This window comes from Zootoca vivipara, chromosome 3, assembly GCF_963506605.1.
Source record: "Zootoca vivipara chromosome 3, rZooViv1.1, whole genome shotgun sequence".
Classification (NCBI taxonomy): Eukaryota; Metazoa; Chordata; class Lepidosauria; order Squamata; family Lacertidae; genus Zootoca; species Zootoca vivipara.
In genome coordinates this window covers 87,794,785-87,818,526 of record NC_083278.1, presented here as the reverse complement: position 1 = coordinate 87,818,526, position 23,742 = coordinate 87,794,785, and the positions used below count along the sequence as shown (strand labels likewise).

The 23,742-nt window shown below is 43.5% G+C and overlaps 2 protein-coding genes across 4 annotated transcripts; both read left to right on the top strand.

The window, feature by feature from the left end:
• Nucleotides 1–5,647: 5,647 nt before the first annotated feature.
• On the top strand, nt 5,648–14,882 carry YPEL5 (yippee like 5). Of its 3 annotated transcripts, XM_060272959.1 has the most exons (4): nt 5,648–5,819; nt 9,310–9,478; nt 11,652–11,812; nt 12,779–14,882. In XM_060272959.1, exons 3-4 carry the CDS (start codon nt 11,672–11,674, stop codon nt 13,001–13,003), a joined length of 366 nt encoding a protein of 121 aa, XP_060128942.1. In that variant the 5' UTR covers nt 5,648–5,819; nt 9,310–9,478; nt 11,652–11,671; the 3' UTR covers nt 13,004–14,882. The 3 variants fall into 3 exon arrangements, with proteins under 3 accessions (XP_060128942.1, XP_034967378.1, XP_060128941.1); XM_035111487.2 differs by lacking the exon at nt 9,310–9,478 and having other exon boundaries at nt 5,649–5,819; XM_060272958.1 differs by lacking the exons at nt 5,648–5,819; nt 9,310–9,478 and having other exon boundaries at nt 9,491–11,812.
• Nucleotides 14,883–14,999: 117 nt separating this feature from the next.
• On the top strand, nt 15,000–23,138 carry LOC118083248 (ankyrin repeat domain-containing protein 9-like). The gene has a single exon (XM_035111486.2). It carries the CDS (start codon nt 18,747–18,749, stop codon nt 19,635–19,637), a length of 891 nt encoding a protein of 296 aa, XP_034967377.1. The 5' UTR covers nt 15,000–18,746; the 3' UTR covers nt 19,638–23,138.
• Nucleotides 23,139–23,742: the final 604 nt, after the last annotated feature.

The window sequence follows — 23,742 nt, the reverse complement described above, 5'->3', positions numbered from 1 at the left end:
CTAAAGGAATCCACGGACTCATTGGTTGGTCAACCCTGTAAGGGGTTGTGCCCTGAGCCTGAGTCCAGGAGACATCTGGGTGGAGGACTAGCAGGACCCCTGCTTTCCACCGTCCCAGGTGTTCACCCGAGGCTGACCTATGGTTGGTGCCCAGGGTCAGTGCTAACTGCCACGGTGCAGGGAGCTAGTCGAACAAGAGCAACCGCTCACTTGATTGTAATCAATAAAGTTGTGGCCTAAATTCTGCCAAAAAATAAACCTAAAATTTGAGTCTTGTCTGGAATTTATTTTGGGGTGGTTAAAAGGTCTACACACGCAAGGCATGAGAATCAGCTTAGTGACCAGTTGCTTGGACTCATCTTCTGCAATGATTGCTTTCCTTTTTGGCCAGGCTGTAGTGTAAGGGGAGGCAGGCAGGGTGCAGGGAACAGGAAAGGTCATTACTAAATGAAATCCAAAGTCCTCCTTTGTTCCAGAGATTTAGAGCTTCTCTAGCTGTAAAAACTAGTTCAAACTTTCATCTGCAAAAACTGTATGATCTTTCAGGCTGTAGCAGCAGGTCAGGCTTCAGACATCCAGATTCCTGTACCCAGGGAAGCAAGCTGGAAGTCATATGATGAGTCATTGTGCAGAAGTGGATGCTGAATTAGATGGAGCTTTGGTCTGATCCAGCAAAGGCTTTCTTAGATGCAGTTCTATAATGGCTGGTTCTTCTACACAGTATATGAAAACACTTCCAATTATAGATGCACATGGCAAAAAAGATAAAGCATGGCTCAGGAGAAACCCAGGAACTCCAGGTGTCCACTTAACACAATCTTACAGAGATCATGCTCAAATGTAGCTTGTCAACTCCTCAAGGCAGAAGGCTGGCTACTCTGCAAAGCACCATGTACAGCAGGGGTAGCCAATGAAAGACCCTCCAGATGTGTTGAAGTCCCATCAGTCCCAGCTAGCACAGCCAATGGTCAGGAATGATGAGAATTGTAGCCCTACAACATCAAGCCTGGATAGCTCAGTTGGTTAGAGTCAGGTGCTGATAATGCCAAGGTCGTGCCTTCTGTCGGTTCCCTCATTGCAAGAAGCCAAGTTACAGGGAACCAGGCAGAGGGCCTTCTCGGTAGTGGCACCCGCCCTGTGGAACGCCCTCCCACCAGGTGTCAAAGAGAAAAACAACTACCAGACTTTTAGAAGACATCTGAAGGCAGCCCTGTTTAGAGAAGCTTTTAATGTTTAATAGATATTGTATTTTAATATTCTGTTGAAAGCCGCCCAGAGTGGCTGGGGAAACCCAGCCAGATGGGCGGGGTATAAATAATATATTATTATTATTATTTTATTCTTATTTTGAAGCTATACTTCCACATTATTTTTGTTCCACTGAAAGGGTATCTCGTGGACAAAACATTTTTTTATTCAGATCCTTCTTGATGCAATGATTGTTTCCTGTCTTTAATTAGCTGTCTTTGACCACAGGAAGTCCTCCCAACATCTCATCTGCCCATAACCTGGCAACCTTGCTACGGTGATGGTATGTGCTGAACTGACTGTGGGGACAGCCTCGCATATCAAAATGCAAAATGTGAGCTGGCAGGTACTGTAGTAGTGACTAAGACGTTACTAGTCATGTCTTCTGCCTATGTATCATATCAACAGATTTTGTGGTGCATGACTAAGATGTACTATCAACAGCAGCAGTTCATCTGAGAGGAAGCATTTGTCATATTTGGGGCTGAATTGCTGTTCCTTTCTCTTACAACTTTCTTAGAAGAATGGCTTTATGCCCAATGAACAGTCATGACTGGAGCTTCTTCATAGCTGCCAAGTTATCCCTTTTTTTTAAGGGAAATTCCCTTATGCTGAATAGGCTTCCTCGTGAGAAAAGGGAAAACTTGGCAGCTATGCTTCTTGAAAGTTTTGCCTGTTAAATATCTGTTTCATGTGCACCCATTCAAAGACACAAAAGCCCCGGCTGAGGGATAGTGGATGGACCGGCCCACCTGTTAGGCAGAGTGAGGCTGCTACCTCAGGCAGTAAGATCTGGAGTGTCATAAACAGGCAACAAATTGTTAGTAGCTATTACTACTACTATTTCTGTTATTACTACAGCCTGGGAGGTGATTGTGGGATTCTATGCATCCAGTGCCAAATTAACTTGCTCAATCTCAGACAGCAAAATGTCTTGGGCTGGCTCAATTATGAAGGCAGGGGGGAGAGAGAGAGAGGGAGGGAGGGAGAGGGAGAGAGAGAGGGAGGGAGGGAGAGGGAGAGAGAGAAGTTCATTGGAATGACCTACCCCCAATGGGTGGAATCCAATTGGTGCCCTTGCACTCATGTGGAACTTTTGCCCTTCTGTAGGCATGGCCAGTAGGCAGGGATCATAGGACTTGCTGTCCAATGACTTCTGAAGGAACACAGGTACCACTTTAGCTCATGGGGCTTTCTGCTGCACCGCCGCAGCACGATTTCTGTTCTCATCCTGAGGTAAAGTTCTTAACCAGAGGTACTATTTCTGGGTTAGCGGAGTTTGTAGCCTGAAGCATTTGTAACCCGAGGTACCACTGTACTGTGAACAAGGGCCATAGTAAGGTATTTAGTCTCACAGCATTTTTTTTCAACCATTGTGATAAGCAGCATTGGACTATTTCTGGAAAAGGAAGACGCAGGAAGATTAATTAGCTTTTTCAGGGCAGTTCTGTGAGTAGCCTTAGAGTCCTGCTGACAGGAATGGAAGAATATTGCTTATGAATAAGGACCTAATTATCTCCTCCCATTGTGAAGGTGCTCTCACTCAGTACTCTTCCTGCCAAATCAGCCGCTTTCTTTAAAAAAAAAAAAACCAAGCCTACTTTTCATCAATATGTGTGGAAACTGTCCAAGGGTAGGGCAGAGGTACCTCTGGCTTTTGTACCTTATTTTGCTGATCAAAGGCACAATCTCTAGTATAGCTCTTGCCTCCATCTGTCTACCACTCTAGGAACAATACAGCACATATCTATGTATAATAGGAGGCACAATAACATGGGTTCATCCATATCAGTTAATTAATTACAAGGTAGCTTCAGCCACTTACATTCTCTGGCAGTCACAGGAAGTTAATAGGACAACCTCTCAAGGTTTATAGCAATGTTCCAGACAATCAAGATAACAATGGGACACCCAGGAAAGTTTTTGCTAAGTGAGTTTCCAATGGAGGTAAGAACACAAAATAACATTAAAAAAAAGTGAATCTGTTTATTCACATGTATTTATTTAAACATTTATAAGCTACCTTTCTGAGCTGAGTTGACCCAAGGGGGCAAACAAAATGCAAGCATAAAAATATACTGCATTTGTAACAAAGCTGAATAAGTTCAAAATAAACAACCCTGGTGCATCAAAATATACTTCCACCACTTTGAAAAATCAGTTCCAGAGCCAAAACAGTGAAACATTGGTACTAAAGAATCAATAATACACTTTAAGGACCCACGAGTCTTGTGGTATCCAAGATTTTTTAACAGCATAAACAAGAGGTGGACAACATCTGCAGATGTTTTTGGACTATAATTAGCATCAGACCCAGCCTGAATGGCCAATGGGCAGGAATGATAGGAGTAGTAATCCAACAATCTCCCACCTTGTTGATGGTTTCTATTGATGGGTTAATGACTGGTCATGTCAGCCTTTGTTTCTTAATGGCTTATTATCCCCAGTCAGCTATGTCAAGGTGGGCTAACTTTGGCTTTTTTTGCACAATAGCTTTTTGGGTGTGATCACCCACTCGCCCCCGGCCGGACACCGCCACCGAGCCCAAGCCGCCCGGAAATTTGCTTTAAGAGGTAAAAATTGCCCTGGGTGGGTATGCAGGCCCCCCAATAAAGGATTGTCCTAAACTTAACCCAACAGTGTTTGGCACTGTTTTAACCAAAGCTTGAATAATTACAGTATTCTACTAATTCCAGAAATTATTGGTGCCCCTGCACCCAAAACTCAGGGGTTCTTAATGCATTATTAAAATGTGACACCAGAGGGCGCTGCAGAGCACCCAGCAACAGGCAGCAGGGAGACAGAAAGAAACCAAGGTAAAAATGGTTAACTTCAGCTTTTGAAAAGAGATGTCTTGTATAAAACTTGAAAAACACAAAAGTTGAAGCTGCTACGTTTATTTTAAATCACAAGAATAAGTAACAATCCTTCTCAAATACAAAAGAAAATGCTTTAGCACACAAATCATTCTGAATAATAATAATAATAATTTATTATTTGCACCCCGCCCATCCGGCTGGGTTTCCCCAGCCACTCTGGGCGGCTTCCGAGAAACATTTAAAATACATTAACATGTCACAGATTAAAAACTTCCCTGAACAGGGCTGCCTTCAAATGTCTTCTGAATGTCAGGTAGATATTTATCTCTTCGACATCTGATGGGAGGGCGATCCACAGGGTGGAAGGATCGCCTGAGATGTGATGTTAAAATTCAAGTCTCTTAAAAGTCCTGATGCTTGGGCATGTCCAATGGATCTTGTTGCCAAGACAACTAGTCTCTTTTGCAGCATTGCTGAGTGTATGCATTCTTTAAAAAACAAGTTTGAGCTTTGAGATACTGTACTGCGTACAGTATCAAACCTATCAAACCTATCCATTCTGAAGATCAAACCTATCCATTCTTAAGGAAATCAGCCCTGAGTGCTCACTGGAAGGACAGATTGTGAAGCTGAGGCTCCAATACTTCGAAGCTACAAACATGAGTTTGACCAAATTGCGGGAGGCAGTGGAAGACAGGAGTGCCTGGCGTGCTCTGGTCCATGGGGTCACGAAGAGTCGGACATGACTAAACGACTAAACAACAACTGTGTTCAGAATATACAGTAAAAGTAAAACATTATCAGGAATTTGTAAGGTATAGCAAAAGCTAATCTGTATAAAACTGTGTCCACCATAGCTGCCAAGTTATCCCTTTTTTAAAGGGATTTTCCCTTATGCTGAATAGGCTTCCTCGCGAGAAAAGGGAAAACTTGGCAGCTATGGTGTCCACCAAAGGTCAGTGCTGTTTCTTTTTAAGGTCTGTGCCCTTATAATAATAGCACTGGCCTTGCCCATGACTATATGTGAAATTAAGATATATATATTTGCACCTCCTTGCATCACTTTACAGTAGTTTACACAGGATTGGTTTGCCATTTTTTGGCCTTCAGAGCACAAAAAATACAAAAATGAAGCTGGTGGTGATCGCAGCCATAAAGGCAGCTTTAAAGACCCATTTCCAAGGCGGAGTCTGAGCCAAGCGCTGCTATTATCAGGTTACACTTAAGTCAAGATTCTGAGGCAAATAAATGACCAGTACCTGGGATCAGCAAAAGCAAAACCAATCACCCCAAACCAAGCCACATTAAAGCGCCGGCGGCCTGTTACGCGTCGCCAACAGAGACCAAATAAAGGCATTAAGCTTCTCGGCGCCTGCCTCTTTAAGGAGGCCCCGCCCCTCTCCCGCTTTGCGCCCCGCCCCACATTGGCGTCCGTGCGCCGCGGCAAGGAGGAGAGCGGGGAGGCGCGGCACGTGCCAGGAGGGGCGTGGCCACCAGCCAGCATGGCGGCGGAGGCGAGGCGCCGTTGGGATGGGGCGTGGCTTCGAGCGGGGAAGAGGCGGAGCCGGGGGCGGGGGAGGAGGAGAAGGGCCGGAGAGTGAGTCTCACCTAGCCAGCTGAGTTGAGAAAGAGAAAGAGAGAGAGGCCGGCGCTGTTTAAGCAGCGGCAGGGGAAGGAGACGCCACCCCCCCCTCGGTCGGTCAGTTGGTTGAGGCCGTCGCGTGGCCAGTCAGTCGCTGCGTCCGCCCGCAGGTAACGGCTGTTGCTCGCGGCGGGCTCGCTGGGGGGGGGGGGGGGGGAGAAGGAGGAGGTCGGGGAGGCGGGTCGCTGAGGAGGTGGGGGCTGCCTGGCTGCCCCCCTCCCGTCTCCCCCCCACCCGCTGCCTCGGCGAAGAGGGGTCGCCAGCTCCTTGTGCGTGTTGGTGTGGTGTTTTCCTGCGTGTTTTCTTAACCCACGCGCAAAACGCTCCCCCCCGTTTTTTCCTCCTCCTTTCTTCGCTTGAGGAATAAACAATAACAGCCTCCCCTCCCCCCAAAACCAGACCCCTCCTTCGCGTTGTCACAATAACGCCCTCGCCTTCCCCCCCCCGTCCCTTTGCATCATCCCGCGGCGGGCGCCCCCACCCCATCCTCCTCCACATCCTCGAGCGCAATAACAAGCCCTCCTGCTGGAGCTTGGGCGGCCCAGCCTCCTCCTCCTCCGCTAGCCCTGTCCCTCCCCGAGAGCGCAAAAGGCGACGTCGGCCGCAACAACAACGACAACAACACAACGCCCTTTGTGCAAAAACAGTGACGGGTCCTGTCGCGCTTTGAAGGCTTGCCGATTTTATTGGGGGCCTTGTTCCGCTGCTGTTATTGTCTTGTAGTGGCTTACGTAGCTGTTGCATGACTAGCAAGTTCTTTGTCGTGTTAAAAAGTCTGCTTTCTTTGTTTTCTTCTCCCCACCCCTTTCTTTACCTTCTTGGGAAGCTGCTTTTCGTGGTCTGGACGGCTGAGTCTGTTTGAGATGTTCACAAATAGATCAATTACTGCAGCTTCACAAACTTAACAACTGTAAATTACATATGTTGGAAAACAGGTCAGGCTCTACTTCCGGTCTTTTCCTGGTTTGCTTCTTTCCCCTACCCTGGCTACATTATTCTGTGATTCAAAACAGGCCAGGGCCAATACCTTTTTTTGCCTTAAACAGATATGGAATGCCACCTTGCTTTTCAATTCCAGGAGGACACCTGCTCAGAATTATTAGTGCCCCCGTCACTTCGTTGTTCCAAATGCTCTAATTTTGGATTAGTATGGTCACTTCCTTGATTTATAATCCTGTAAGCAGCCTCAGCGCTCTTCCCATAATTTACAAATGCATGAGATCAGTATTTCCCAGAGCAGAGTGTTGATAGGAAGATTTTTTGTGAGGGAGGAGACTGTTGATTTGCTTTTCTGACTGTGTGGTACCAGTGACTTGGGGCCCACAGGTCTCCTTTGTCAGCTGTTTCCTCTTATTTGTTGTCAAATCGCCTGTGCTTCTGGGAAAGTCTCATTCTCAAACCAGACATGGGCAGAACCTTTGCTGATTGGATGCTGTAGGCCATGTGACCAGAATCAGGGTGCGCTCCCTTCCTCCACCACCTTTGTGTGTAATTACTGTTTTGGATAATAAGAGCAGGACTGTATGTTCTGGGTCTTCTGGGGGAGGCGGCAGAAACACACTCCTCTTGCGGTGCTCTGCAGTGGCTGTTGAGAGAGGAGGATCCTGCTGCAGTGAGGGTGCTGCTGCTGCTATTACTGCTCTGTCTACCAAATAGAGCAGCTGCCCAAGTGATTAAAACACTATCAGAGTGGAACAGGCTCTGCTTCCCTTCCCTTCTAATGTTTTAGTTCTTTATCCCCAAGTATGGTTGTATATGACTAATGAATTCTGCATTCTGTATAAGGGGTGGAATTTTTTTATTTAACCGTTGAAGAGTGATTTCATTCTTTTTCAGATCCTAACTCCCCTTCCTGGTGATGTATCACCTTCTAAAATGTCTTAAGGCTCACCATAATTATGGATATTTAGGGGCTATATTTTATATATATTACATTGAGCTCAAATTTAAAAAATTGAAGTGTATCTGAAGAAGTGTGCATGCACACGAAAGCTCATACCTATGACAAACTTGACCAAACTGCGGGAGGCAGTGGAAGACAGGAGTGCCTGGCGTACTCTGGTCCATGGGGTCATGAAGAGTCGGACACGACTAAACGACTAAACAACAATGACAAACTTAGTTGGTCTCTAAGGTGCTGCTGGAAGGAATTTTTTAATTTTGTTTCGACTACGTCAGACCAACACCCAGAGCCGCCCAGAGTGGCTGGGGAAACCCAGCCAGATGGGCGGGGTATAAATAATATATTATTATTATTATTATTATTATTATTATTATTATTATTATTATTATTATAACACGGCTACCTACCAGTTACTTAAAATATTAATTTAGGGTGTAGTGTTGATAACATTTAGTACTCAACATCTCACTGAAATCAGTGGCTGGCTCAAACAGAGTATACCTCATGTTGTTCAGTTTACTGAACATTTTGCAAACATACTGAAAGCATCATATAAAGTTAAGTAATAGTAAAGTGTTTGAAGCACTTAATTTTGATTCACCTTACAGAGAATCAAAGACAGGTATGTCGTGAGGTAGTGGAAGGAGTGAAATATGAATCATGATGTTAAAAAATTATTTTGAATCTCCTTCATATACACCTGCGTTTGGGGAGTTTTAGTGACAATGGGTAGAGAAGGCAGAGTAACAGAAGCCAGGTTATTGTAGTGGATGTTCTCAAACTTCCAAGCAATAGTTAAGTAACTTACTACACCAGTACTCTGGACTCCTAAAAATGGCCATAGAAGGGTGGGTAGCAGTATTAGATTGTTTTCAGTGTTAGAAATTCAGATATATTAGCTAGATGCCAAATGGCTCCTTAAACTAAGGTTACAGTCACCAAAATGGAATGTCTAGTTGCCATTTTGGGGGTATTGGTGTGTGAAAACAGTCCAGATCCAATGATCCCCAGGCATGTACGGTACCTCCAGATGGTGAAGATTGTCATGCGCCACCGTGGCACCCAGGTATCTTCACTTGGTTGCAAGAGGTCGATAGCCAGGTTCAAAATGCACCAGGGTAATTTTGAACACTTGATTGTTCTATTCAGGGGAGTGCCTTTGCCATTAGTAAGATGGCTGGGTTTGGATTCTCTAATGTTCTGGGACAATGCATTAGGCTTCTTGAATGGAAAAATGCCTTAATTAGGCTTGCTGCATTTTCTAGCCATCTAATGTCTTCTCTGACTGTCTGTGGCTTCCCAGGATCTTGGGCAGAGCAGAGAGGTATTTCCCAGCATTGTTACCTAAGGTTCCTTTACCTAGATTTGCCTTCTAGCATGTTTAGATCTTTGCTTTCTAATCTGAATAAGTTATGTGCCTTTAAACTTTGCACCAGCTCATTTGAAAGTGGTGCCAGATTTATAATATAACTATCAGCATGGGGGGATAGGCTGTAAACTAGCCTTTCAATTGAGCACAATAATTACATGTAGTCAATGTTTAAACCTATTCAAGTAGTGGTAGGAATTACCTTATGGCAGTAAAGAAGAAGTAGAAGAGTTTGGATTTGATATCTTGCTTTATCACTACCAAAAGGAGTCTCAAAGCGGCTAACTATCTCCTTTCCCTTCCTCCCCCACAACAAACACTCTGTGAGGTGAGTGAGGCTGAGAGACTTCAGAGAAGTGTGACTAGCCCAAGGTCACCCAGCAGCTGCATGTGGAGGAGCGGAGACGCGAACCCTATTCACCAGATTATGAGTCTACCGCTCTTAACCACTACACCAGTTAGAATGAGTGGTGGCACCAGTTTCAAGAATAACTTAAGTACTTTAACCCTTTTTAATTCATGGAAAAAAGGATCTATATAAAAGGAAGAGAATGTTGAAAAGTTTAATGATTGGTTGTCCTAAGGCTATTATTTTCTAAATTGAGTCCCTAACATGAATACTCAGATCTTTGTGCTCGAATAGTTCATTTTAATAATAGGTTGTTTATCCAAATCCTACATATAGCTCACACAAGAACAGAAGTGACAATATAAAACAAAAGGAAAGTCACAGTGCATTTGGATTTCTCTTCTCTCTAGTGTTCTCTCTTTTCTTTTATTGCCCCCCCCCAATCACTTCTACTGGGTGGGTTTTGATGGGTTTTTGTTGTGAGCCATTAGACGTATTTGTTGTTTTATAATATCCATTCAGGATGTAAGGTTATAAGTTTATAGGTACCCCATCCCTGGCTATAGTTGATATGTTGGTCAGACAAGTTTGCTTTCACATAAATTCTTGCTTATTAACTAGTTTCTCATAAACTTTCAGGCTTGGTTTTTTAAAAAATTGATAAACCCTTTTTAGAAGACATCTGAAGGCAGCCCTGTTTAGGGTGGTTTTTAATGATTAATGCTGTATTGTGTTTCTAATATTCAGTTGGGACCCGCCCAGAGTGGTTGGGGAAACCCAGCCACATGGGCAGGGTATAAAATATTATTATTATTATTATTATTATTATTATTGAACTAGGACAGCACTGGGAATATTTGACTTCCCTAATGTACAGTTGAAACTCAGAAAATTAGAATATCGTCGAAAAGTGCATTTATTTCAGTAATGCAACTTATTATTTTTTATTTTTCTTTGAATTTTTACAAATGCTTTCTTTTGGAAATTCCACAGTAATAAAACAAATAGTTACAATAAAAAATAAAAATAAACATCGCTATTACATTTAATTAATTACATTCCATTTATAATTGACCCGCCTCATGACAAATAATTACACTTACAACAAATAAAGGCTTGATATAATGTTGCTTTGCATGTCATGCATCTATCTCATATATTGGTTTCACCTTTTAAGTTGCATTACTGAAATAACTGCACTTTTCGACGATATTCTAATTTTCTGAGTTTCACCTGTGACAGCTTCTGTTCTTAAGAGTATTTTTCATGGTATACTTGAGCTTCTTAAGCTGCAGGATAATGGATCATATCCAGTGTTAGTCATACGCAGGAGCAGATTCAGCTGGTTCCTCCCACCATTCCTCTGCATCCAACTAGTCCTTGACAACTTGATACCAGGAATTAAACTTGGGACTTTGCATGCAGACATGTTCTATATCAGGCATCCCCAAACTTTGGCCCTTCAGATTTTTTGGACTACAATTCCCACTTTCCCCGACCACTGGTCATGTTAGCTAGGGATCATGGGAGCTGTAGGCCAAAACATCTGGAGGGCTGCAGTTTGGGGATGCCTGTTCTATATCATTAAGACATAGCCCTTTTCCCAGCTACTCTTTCTCCTTGGGCCCATCCATAGTCTTCTTTCAGCATCTCTGTTTGCTGTACTTGGCACAGAACCTATGGGGCAAACTAGATATTTAAAGAATTTTTACCCTGCTCTTCAGTTAAAAAGGTTCCCAGAGTAGCTTGCAAAGTTCAGTAATAAAATAGTCCTCTGTCCTCAGGCTTACAATCTAAAAGGCAAGAAGGAAAAAGGATTGAAAGGGAAGAAGAAAAAGCAAATGGACATTAGTTCTTAGAGTTCTTGAAATGATAAACTAGAATGCAAATGGTTTAAGGCAAGGAGGGGCCAAAAGTTGCAGGCCTCTCAACAGAGATAATGGAGAAGCCCTTTGGTCCCATTTCTTCCTTGGCTATAGCCAGTCACATGTGACAATATTCTGACTCCTTGTCAAAGCAAAGCAATTTTGGTTGCTGCAAGTTTCAGCAGAGGATTAGCTGGGATAAGGGGCTGCTGCACAAAATTGATTTTGCTCCCCACTGCTATTCTATCAGGGGTGTGTGTGCGTGTGTGTGTGTGTGTGTGTAGAGGAGAATACACAGATTCTGTATTCTAAATGTAGCGCTGCTGGATATTTACTCAACAGCTCTTACTGGAAATCTCTAACATAAAAACATGTATTCCATCCCAAGCTTTTTTCAAAGGTGCTATGACATAAGTTGGTGACATTTTCAGCTTTGATCTTTCTCTCTTCTTTTAGGGCTGTAGCATTCTTTAAAAATGGGCCGGATTTTCTTGGATCATATTGGTGGTACTCGCCTGTTTTCCTGTGCAAATTGTGACACAATCTTGACCAACCGCTCAGAACTCATATCTACTCGTTTCACAGGGGCTACTGGTCGAGCCTTCCTATTTAACAAGGTTAGTTAAAGAGACCTGCAACTCCTTAAGTGCCACCACACTCTGTTCCTGCCGTGCCTGTTATGGTGAAACAGAATTGCACGCTGGAGAACAATGTGATGTTAACAGTGACTGAGGTGGTAGACTGCATGCTAAGTGGTTAACAAAATGTGTAGCTGGACTTTTCTGGAATAAAGTCAGCCCTCAGTTCCAGATTTGAAATGGGAAAGTAATAAATGGTGAAGCACTGGAAACAAGAAAGTAAGCAAAGCCAACTTGTGAAATACTCTATCACAGGAGTCCCCAAACTAAGGCCCGGGGGCCGGATGTGGCCCAATCACCTTCTAAATCAGGCCCGCGGACGGTCATGTTTTTACATGAGTAAAATGTGTATTTTTATTTAAAATGCATCTCTGGGTTATTTGTGGGGCCTGTCTGGTGTTTTTACATGAGTAGAATATGTCCTTTATTTAAAAAGCATCTCTGGGTTATTTGTGGGGCAGAGGAATTAGTTCATATATTTTTTCAAAATATAGTCTGGCCCCCCACAAGGTCTGAGGGACAGTGGACCGGCCCCCTGCCAAAAAAGTTTGCTGACCCCTGCTCTATCATCATCTGAAAATCAAAGCCACATTTATAGGGAACCAACTGGTGAGAGGGATTTTCAGAGGCCTATAAGCCATAGTTCATTATAAAACACTAGGCAACTGTATTAAATTAATTAATTAATATAATATACTGAGTGTTGTCTACTTTTTTTCTTTGTAGAGCTCCTTTCAAATTTCCCCAAAATCCGTGGTTTGCTGTATTAGGCTGGGGCAGTTTTAAAACCTGGCACTGTCAGCTTTGGCAGCAGGTGTACTGGTCTGGATGCAGCCAGAGTGCTCCATGAAGGTCATTACTGTTAATGTGTCCCTGCAGTTAGAGATGAAGGCTCTGTAGACTAACTACATCTTAAATTCTTTCTATCCCTTTTATCTGCCACAGGTAGTAAATCTGCAGTACAGTGAAGTCCAGGATCGGGTCATGCTCACTGGACGCCACATGGTTCGTGATGTGAGCTGCAAGAACTGCAACAGCAAGCTAGGCTGGATCTATGAATTTGCCACTGAAGACAGCCAGCGGTATAAGGAGGGCCGTGTTATCTTGGAAAGAGCTCTAGTCCGAGAGAGTGAGGGGTTTGAGGAGCATGTTCCATCTGATAACTCATGAATGAACATCTCAGTTGTCTCCAGGCTTTCTCTGTTGAAACTTTAAAAAGAGAAAAACCAACAACAAAAAATCAACTTACATACACTGTCACCTTAGCATCAGCGTTGGATTCATGAACCAGAGAATGGGAAAGATTGTGAGAGAATTTCAGACGGAACTTTCCTTTATTTCTTTCTCCTTTTTTATCCCTTTCAGTTCATAGGGAATGTTGAATGGATGCTGTAACTTTGCTTTTTCTCTTAAAGTCTCAGATATGTAAGCATTTGAAGTTACAAATCCTCTGAAAGCAATTTGGAATATTTCTTTCATTTGAGAGAATACAGTTGGATTTTAGTTTGTAAAACCTGTTACATCAAAAGGAAAATTTTAAGTGTAGCAATCTTTTAATTTATTTCAATTTTTTTGTCCTTCGTTTTAATTCGATTTTAGCCAGACTTTTCACCTGATCTACTGGCTTAAAAGGTCCGAATTTATGATGAGTGCTAAAGGTTCAGTGTTTAGTCCAGTTTGTGCTGGCCGTTGATTCATATTCTTGTTGGGGTTCATTGGTAGTACAGAGCCTGTGCTTGTCTGTACCTTATTTTTTTTTTGTAACCCAATTTTTTTTCTCATTCCTCATTTATCTAAGCACCCCTTCCACCATAGGGCTGGTGTTGACTTTTTTTTAACAGGGCAAAACTGCTTGTCTTCTCAGTTTCCTGATGTAACTTACACAATTATATAGACAAATGGCTGTCCAGTCTTGTGTTGCTTCAGAACTATGTAGGTAGTGATGGTGGGACTTGAGCAGTTGCTGCAGCATTTTTTGTTTGTTTGTTTGTTTGTTTGTTTGTTTCTTGGCTGATTTCTTTAAATAGAAAAGTTGCAACTCCTAATCTTAGAATTCCCCTCCTTTTTTATCCATAGCTTTGCATTAGAAACCTAACTATAAGGAAGAAGGGCATGCCAGCATGTACAGCCATGCATACTACTAGGCATCTGATCTAAATCTGTTTAAATGGCTAACAACTTGTCTTCAACTGCTGCTTCTGATATCAAAGCTCTTACTCTTAGTTGCATCTTTCCATTGTGGTGCTGTACCTTTACTGGTTTCACCAGCAGAAGTTCATCTGGCTGTACTTGGTCACATGTTATCTGGTGCTTCCTGTAGCAGTTACTTGTTTTGCAATACTGGATCTTGCTCACCCCAAAAACCCTTCTGTAGACTCTTTACTCAGGGGTGCCCAAATGTTGCTGCCAGCATGGCCTGCCAAGCTAAATTTCTTGGAATTCCAAGACCTGCATCTTAAAAATATTAATCACAATTTTGTACTCTCCTTGTCAGTACCAGTTATTTCCTAGACAAGGTATTTGCCTTACTGTAATTGATCCTCAGCAATCAGATAGCACCTGTTAAGTTCTGCCACTGAGCAAGGAATGCAAATAAAGCATCCATATATTTGGAGGATCAGTGGTCCTCGGTCCTAACCACACTTGCACAGGCTGGGGCGAGGGGTTGCCTTTGCAAGTGCCTTTAGGAATACTGTTCCATGAGCCATGCCTCCCATATATAACTTGCAGACTGGATGAGGATTTGTATCTTGCACTCCACATGTGGCATTCTGGCCATTGAGCTGTAGTTTGGGCACCCCTCTTAGCTTGATAAGTATCTCTAATATGCAACTTAGAGGGGCAACATGTAGATTTGTGTACTGGAGCTAAGTCAAATCAGGATACTTAAACAATAGTGTACTTGTGCCTCAGATGAGTAAACTTTACTATTGACTTCAGTAGTTCCCGATTATTTTAGTAACTTAACTGGCAACTTGTGATTGGCAGTCCATGATGTACTCTACATGTATTTTTGATGTTGCAGTACAATAAAGTATGTTTTGTCCTGCATGGTCTCCAGCTCTATGCTTCACTGGCAAGAACACTTCTTGAGACTTTTGTTGTTGTTGTTGCTTGTTTTAAATATACAAATGTAAGGAAGGAATGGCAGATTTACAGTGGAAGGAGATAACTGTTGTATATTGCAACACTGCCTGGTTGGAACAGTCTGCCTGGCTCCCTGTAATGGAGTCTCTTTTTGGTCTCTCCAGGCCAAAATAAAACCTTCCTTCTCAGGTGTGGGCTACCACAGCAAAAATTCTTTTGTTTTTAAAGGGTGTGTCATTACAAGTAGGTAAAGCAACATGACTTGCTGTTTTCAATGGACTAGGGTGCATAGCAGATTCATTTCTATTTAGACAGTACATACCTATTTGACTACAAACACGCATCTGTTAAAGTTGTCCACCTTCCACTCCTCCTCAGAATCTGATGCATAGCTGCCAAGTTTTCCCTTTTCTCGCGAGGAAGCCTATTCAGCATAAGGGAAAATCCCTTTTAAAAAGGGATAACTTGGCAGCTATGATCTGATGCTGTAGGATGATCAGCTGTTCTCTGGCAATTTGGTTCCTTATAATAAAATTTCTTACTTCAGATTGCCATAGCTTTCTAGAACCATATTCAACAACCATAAATACCTCAATAAATGATATTATAATCTCCCTCTTGCGATTCCCAGCAACTGGTATTCTGAGGTATGCTGCCTCCAGCTTGGAGAACATAGCTGTTGTTGCCAGTAGCCACTGATAGCCTTATACGCCATGAGTTTTTCCTAATCCTCTTAATGCCATCCAAGGTGGTGGCCATTACTTTTAACTTTTATTTATTTGTTTCATAAGTATCTCAATCACTATTCAAAATGCAATATCCCGCCCCCTCACAGTGGTTTGCCACATGTATAATAATGTAAAACCATATACTGTAAAATATAAACGAGACCTAGCTGTGCCTTGAGTGGATTGCAGCATCTATTGTTCCTGTTTCCATCATATACTCTGGAGGTTTGGTGGGGAGAGACAGAGTCATTGTGGGTCTGCTGCAAAGTTTTCCAGAGCATAACCCATCTAATACATCCAGGGGTGCAAGCCACAACACTAGCTGATTGGTACTCGAGGCTGTCCTGTTTTGGGATACAGGAAAACCCATCCCTTTGGCTTTATAATGTAGCAATGGGGAAGCAGTACATTTGCTCCGGGCCAGAATACAAGAGCCCAACAGGGATAAACATCTTACCCAGCAAATAAATGTTTGGGAACACAAAATATCAGCTGGAACCCCCAATCCAAGAGTGAGATAGTGCAGGGATAGCTGGAAAAACAACAGCTTCTGCCAAATCAACCAGATGTTTTTTTGTTTTTAAAAAAGATTTGACTGAATTGTTATGTCCACTTAGGGAAGATTGAAAATAATGCTAATAAAAGGAAGGAGCCCTTGGATGTGGCATACATTAGGGCTTGGAAAGCTGATTCGTTTCTGAACCGCACAGCTAAAGTAGAGAAAATCCACTTAATGGATTTCTGTTCTCCTCAGGCCTGTATGTAATAGCTCATTAGAGGAAATACTCCATGCCAACATTTTGGAACAGCTTCAGCACTTTGCAGTAAGATGCAGTGCCATATTTCTCTGCATGCTTAGACAAGACAGCAGTGGGATGCTTCCTTTGGATCTGTACTGAAAAATAACTGTAAATAACAATCTTGAGGGTTTCCAGAGTAGTATTCCTGTTAGTCTTGCAGAAAAGGAAGTCTAATGGCATCTCACAGCTGCTATTTTTGGTGAAAAACATATACCCACAATTTTAGGTTGTGCAGTTATAGCTGATTGGGAGGATTTGCATGGCAAACCCTACTTTCCCCCAAAGAATGAACTGTTTGCAATAAGGAAAATGATTGGAAAATCCACTGGGATAGCACTTGTTTTGATCCAATGTCATCTTGCCTTCTTCAAACAAATCGGGATGAATGCTCATCAAATAGCCAGAGTCATCTAAACAATCCAGGATCAATGCTTAATAAATAGGTCATCTGGAAGCTTTTATAGACCACAGTCAACTTTGTCAGGTGCATGGAGTGTTATCCTGAGTTAGAGGTATGTATACAGGTGGTTTGGGAGGGGGAGGTGTAAAAAGTGAGGACAGAAGCAAATGAATGGCAGGCAGTGCTAATTAGGTAGATAATTTCGTGGATGCTGGTGTGTAATTTTGTATTCTAAATTGTCTTAAAAGTCAAAATCTCAAAACTAATTCCCAGACTGAGTGCAATTGATATGCAGACATTTCTGCTAAAAGATGCAGAAGTGATTAATACTTCTAAGAGATTTTAAGGAAATGCTAGAGCAGGCATCCCCAAACTGCAGCCCTCCAGATGTTTTGGCCTACAACTCCCATGATCCCTAGCTAACAGGACCAGTGGTCAGGGAAGATGGGAATTGTAGTCCAAAACATCTGGAGGGCTGAAGTTTGGGGATACCTGGACTAGAGTTTCCTCCAGAGGTTCATTGCAAAGTAGGAATTTATGTTTTGCGCTTAATGGGAGGAATTCAGTATGTCAATCTTCTGATTGTTCCAGTGGTGCAAACGTCTCTGCTTGTCTGGCAGAAGGATATTCTATTCCATCTTTCCATACTCTGCAGTGTGCTGAGGGTTACTGTAATTTTAACTTTCTAAAAAGCTGTTTGTATTGATAATTTTAATATTTCTTATAATCCATTAGAAGTTTTGCTAAAATCAAGTAGTACTGGTATATGAATTTGTTAGATAAATGAAATTGAGGTGTAAGTTTCCATATGATGTGGGCCCCGGGCTGACAACTTGTGCCACCATTTATTTTTTTGAAAATCTGTACAGGCTGTCAATCTGCTAGCAAGCCAGATTCAAGGTCCTTGTATTAATTTACAAAGCCCTGAACAACTTAGGTCCAAGCTGCCTTGGGAACCACCTGAAGCTTCATATCCCGGCTGGATCCCTGAGATCATCTGCAGGAGTGTTGTTGGCCGTCCTCCAAACTGGCGAGGTTCATTTGACAGCAGCAATCAACTGAGCCTTTGGTGTTGTCAGCCCGGTTTTGTGGATTACTCTTTCATTAAATATTTAGCAGGCACATTCTGTTTTAATTTTTAAATGCCTGCTGAAAACTGTCAGGTTTATGCAGGAAATTAAGAATACACATTTCCATAATAGCTGATTTCTGATTTCAACATTTTTGTTTTTTGTTGCATGGTTTTATGCATAACTGTTGTAAACCACACTGATACTTTTCATGAATATGGTTTATACTTTTTAATATATAAAATAACTATACTAGATTAATCCATTGAGGGACTGCATCTGCATGGAGAATGCATATAAGTGACATCACACACGCATGCTCCTACAGTTCTAGGAGCACATAAACACCAGGATGCACACACACTCTGTTGCAATAGTTATTGTAGCTTTGATTGGGCCCCGACTGCAGGCAGAAAATTGCTCCTTTTGCAAAGCTAATTATAGTCCCCTGCAAATAGCTCTCTCTTCGGCTGTTAAATCACAGCTATCTGTATTCCATTAACCTGCGCCGAACAGAGAACCGACTGCATTTACTGTGTGCTTGTATGGCAATGGTTAACCGAGCTGGCGAGATTCTGCTTACCTCAACAAAACCAGCCGCAGTGAGAAAGGGAAAACAATGAATGGGTGGAGATGAACAGCCCGTCAGAGAAAGAGCTATGCATTCCGGCTAGTGCAGTCCAGGCTGCTGCAATGACAGTCTGAAGGTTGTAGCAGCCTCTGGAATCTGCATTTAAACTGAACACCAGCCTTCACTTGCAGGTGGAGCCCACCCCCCCTTTTCTTTTTGGCACAAAAGGACTTGTTCACCATTGGGACGTCTGAGACATGGCCAGTAACCAGGCCAGCTTACAGGATGACCAGAGCAGGCATTGCAAGTTCTTATCCTATATGTTTTACCAAGCTGTCAGAGATCACAAACCTGTCTGGATGCTGGAAGACATGAGGACTATGGAGTATTTCTACTGGGAAGAAAATGCCAGCCTGAGGACGTATTCCCCTTCCGAAGCCCTGCTGTATGCCGTGGTGCACAACCACCTGCCTTATGCCCAGTACCTGCTGTCTCATTTTCCGGAGGAGGCTCTCAAAGTCCCCGGGGAACATTTCTGCTATTGCCCTTCCTCTGCTCCTCACTTGGCCATGGCTGTCACCTATGACAGGAGAGAGATTCTGGGGCTGATCATCAGCATCTCCCACAAGCTGCCCAGCCTGAACTCCTACATCAACCGAACCGGCTGCTTCCACCTGGAAGATGGCAAGACCCCTCTGCATCTCGCCTGCGAGCTCCTGAGGTCAGAGACAGTCCTGATCCTCCTGGGGAATGGGGCCTCTCCCAGGATAGAGGACAGCAAAGGACTGACACCCCTGGACGTCATCCTGGAGCAGATGTGGGACTCCAAAGTCAACGTGGCATCCAAAAAGCTCTGCCTCGATTACCTCTTGCTCTTCATGCCCAGCCCCCGGTTCAAGATGAGGAAGGTGCTGCAGGAGCACCCAGAGCCCTGGGCAGTTCTGCTAGGGGAGGACAGGTTCAATAGCCTGGTGGGTAACATGCCTGCATCTTTATACCTGCAAGCTATGCAAACCATCCTTCAGACTCTCCCACCCTCCCATTTCCCGAAAAGCATCCAGGAACTTCCTATACCTCAGGCATTAAAGCCCCTGCCTCGCTTTGGCAAGCAGCACCCAACAAAAAATATGGTAAATGTTTTTCCATGATGTTATGCTTTTTTAAAAAAAAAAAAATTGTCACATTCAAATTGTGTGATTTGTTCAGGTGGGGTTTTCAAAGGTGCTTCAGGCTGCAAACCAAACCCCCAGTGCACTTCCACTTGAGCTAAATAGGACTACTCTCAAGTAAGTCACAGGAGGATTGCTGCCTTAGGGGGATTTGATGCCCAGTTATTACTGAATTGGTATCGAAACCTGGGCTACTGTTCGATGCCGCTGAAAATCCCAGCCTTGGAATACATTGTCAAATGAAATCTATTTTTTTCAGATTAAAAAAACCCTCCCATTCCGTGCATGTGAAAATATTACATTGAGCTGAATGTACATTTTGCTCACTGAAATCAGTGTAGCAGCATTCCTGATTTATTATTTGTATTTTATGAAAATTATCCAGGTTTTGCATTGTTGTTATTATTTAAAAGGCACTGTTTTCACAGGGCATTATATGGACCAGGGTTCAGATCCTGTACATTGCTTGATGCATTAACTTCTGTTAACATCACTGAGTTTTAAGTATCATAACTCTATGCAGGATTGCAGCCTACTACCAGATCACTGTGCTGTTAGGGGAGCGTGTGGTGCGGGTTAAAGTAGGAATTCTTTTTAAGTTTCCTCAAGAGCTGCATAATGAATCAGCAGTTGTTATCATAAATGTCTTGGCCTTCAGTGCTGCTGCAGTGGCGAGGAGTCCCTCTGGCTGCAGGATTCTGTTGTGTCACCTTAAAACATTGAGCCTTTATAGCAAAAGCTAGGTAGGTTGGTAGTGTGATGGAAAGGACCCAATGAAACCTGCATATATGGAATTCCTTTTCAAAGCTGAGTGGTAGGGGAAAGACCAATTTCCACAGCACATCACATATCCTTCCCCTCCCCATTCCTCTCCTAGTGTCACTGTAGTTTCAAGAGTGAGCATGCCTACAAAACAAGATACGGCATGGTCCTTAATGCTAGAGACCTACAGTGGGTGCTTGTATTTTTTCTCTCTGCAAGAAGCAATGTAACATTAGACAGCTGATGCCCCCCTTCTCTGCAAGAAATGCAGTGCGATCCTTGCAGTTGCTGAGAAAGAATGCTGGTAGCCTTCACCAACCCAGTGCCCTCCAGATGTCTTGGGCTACATCTCCCATCAGTCCCAGCCAGTGTGAAGGCTTTTGACTTAGGAAAAGGGGACCCTGCCCACCTTAAAGGACGAGACCTTGTGAGTGAATGTATGAAGGTCACAATCATCAACCAAAGAGTTTGGCCTGTTTGCCTGTAGACAGGCTGCTCCTGCCTTTCTACCCACCCCAACTTATCCCCCCACCCAACCATGACTGCTGATGTAACCTGCCTAAATAATGACCCATCAGTATTCCTTCAAGGTGCACAATCTCTGTAGCTCCAGATGCATGGTTTCTGTTTCCTGTTTGCTTTCTGTTTGTTTGTTTGTTCATTTTACCTCTGCCAGAAAGGATTGTGTTCCCTACATGCCCACATTGTAGATGGGCAACACATGTTTGCTTCTCTGATTTTGGACTGCATGCTGTTTTCAGCAAGGCATCTCTGGCCAGAAGAACACTGATAGCCAGGGATGGGCCTTGATGGTTTCCTGCAAATGGGAGAACGAGATGCTCTCCCTCCCTCCCCCCCCCACAACCCCATAATTCCACAAAGAAAAGCCAAGCAGACTGGCAGATGAACCTTACCTCAACACAGGTGCCAGGCGAGCAGCCTCCACTGCACTTGGAGGCAGCAGGCTGGCTTAGGGGTTGCAGGGTAGGTTGTGTAGCTGCCGCTCCCCACCACTACCAGAGGCACCTGTCTTACTCTGCCTTATGGTGGGGCCAGTCCTGAGTGAGAGCCTGGCCCTAAGCATGTTTCCTGGGAAGCAACTCTTATGGAAATCGAGGGGAGCTGCTTCCTACTGAACAGGCTTAGAAGCAAGTTCTGAAACTCTGGACAGACCCTGCCAGTCTGTGAGTACAGTGCTGAGCTATACGGACCGAGTGGTCTGATTAAGCACCTGGCAGCTTCGTAGGATCCTATGTACTTTGGAAATGGGGCTAAAGCATTTTTCTTAAGGCACCATGGCTTGATAATAACCATTGCTATGTATAAAGCTGACCTGTTTTTCACAGATAGGTCCAAATTCCATGATGATGGGCAATGTGAAGCTGTCCCTTTAATGTAAATGCCTGAGAAGACTCAGAATTTGAAACAGAGAATAGTCAGTTGTGCAATTTCATCCTTGTGAACAAATGAGCAGGTCTTTGCTGTGCCTAGTCGATGCATAGGAGCTGATGTCCTAGCATACGCCAGGCATGTTGAGGATAGTATCTCAATCTTTCTCTGAAATTTACCTCTGCAACAAAATGCAAGCAATGTGTTCTATTAGAGCCAGTGGGTTTGAAATCAGACCAAATGCCCCAATCTAGCCAAACATTTTGTTCTCAAAGCCAGCCAAATGCCTGTGGGAAGCCCATCTAGAGGACATGAGCCCTGCAGCACCTGCCCCCCGCCAACTCTGTGACATAATCCTGCAGCAAACTGAGAATTTGTGCCCGCTGAACTTCTGCCATATAGCTGTTAAGGGCACAAGAGCTCCTTAAAAAAAAACAAACAAACAAAAAACAGACAGTTCAGCATCCCTCTTCCTTTCCACGATTAAATCCTCAGGACTCTCTCTTCAGCATTTTGAAGTTCACAGGATTGCCTTAGCCTTCCCCCACCTATGGGGGGGGGACAGAAAGGAGAGGCATCTAGGGAACTTTTGCAGTACATTTCTGATACAGCAAAACAGAACCAGTTTCTAACCAACCAGCCACACACACAGACAGCACAACTAAATGCCAGCCAGAGTAAAGAATGTTTTAAATGAACTAGGCAACAAACGCACATGCACATATGTGTGTACACTTGAATCAAGCAATGCTAAAATAATCAAATTGCAAATAAAGCCCACATCGATAAAGCTAACCATGTTGCAGCAGGCAATCTAATAAATCTTATTTCGGTGAAAAATGATAGGGGGAAATGTATCTGAGATATCCCTACGCAATACTAGCAATTATCTTGCTTTATATTATATGCACCCTAAACCCGAGCAAACATTTCGAATGCAGGACCCTCTTTAATCTTTTAATCTATTGGAAAATGACACATCCTTTAAATTGGTGTCGTCGTCGTCCCCCCCCCCCCCCCCGGTCCCATATTGTATTAGCCGCAGCAGACAAAACTTGGGAGCAATTCCCTGAACTGTGAAGGCTATTCACTTTGCAGTCTTGTCGCTGCTCAGAGGTTCCTTCCTTCCTACAGAAGGGAGAATGATTAGGGTAGTATTATACGCTTGCTAAGCCAGTCTTGCTAAGCCTGCCTTGATGGCAGAAAGCGAGGAGGAATTAAAGAACCTTTTAATGAGGGTGAAAGAGGAGAGCGCAAAATATGGTCTGAAGCTCAACATCAAAAAAACCAAGATCATGGCCACTGGTCCCATCACCTCCTGGCAAATAGAAGGGGAAGAAATGGAGGCAGTGAGAGATTTTACCTTCTTGGGCTCCTTGATCACTGCAGATGGTGACAGCAGTCACGAAATTAAAAGACGCCTGCTTCTTGGGAGAAAAGCAATGACAAACCTAGACAGCATCTTAAAAAGCAGAGACATCACCTTGCCGACAAAGATCCGTATAGTTAAAGCTATGGTTTTCCCAGTAGTGATGTATGGAAGTGAGAGCTGGACCATAAAGAAGGCTGATCGCCGAAGAATTGATGCTTTTGAATTATGGTGCTGGAGGAGACTCTTGAGAGTCCCATGGACTGCAAGAAGATCAAACCTATCCATTCTTAAGGAAATCAGCCCTGAGTGCTCCCTGGAAGGACAGATCGTGAAGCTGAGGCTCCAATACTTTGGCCACCTCATGAGAAGAGAAGAATCCTTGGAAAAGACCCTGATGTTGGGAAAGATTGAGGGCACTAGGAGAAGGGGACGTCAGAGGACAAGGTGGTTGGACAGTGTTCTCGAAGCTACGAACATGAGTTTGACCAAACTGCGGGAGGCAGTGCAAGACAGGAGTGCCTGGCGTGCTATGGTCCATGGGGTCACGAAGAGTCGGACACG

Coding starts and splice junctions, on each gene's coding strand:
- LOC118083248 (XM_035111486.2), top strand. CDS start 18,747: ATGGCCAGTAACCAGGCCAGCTTACAGGATGACCAGAGCAGGCATTGC.
- YPEL5 (XM_060272959.1), top strand. CDS start 11,672: ATGGGCCGGATTTTCTTGGATCATATTGGTGGTACTCGCCTGTTTTCC. Junction 11,813..12,778: donor GAGCCTTCCTATTTAACAAG/GTTAGTTAAAGA, acceptor TATCTGCCACAG/GTAGTAAATCTGCAGTACAG.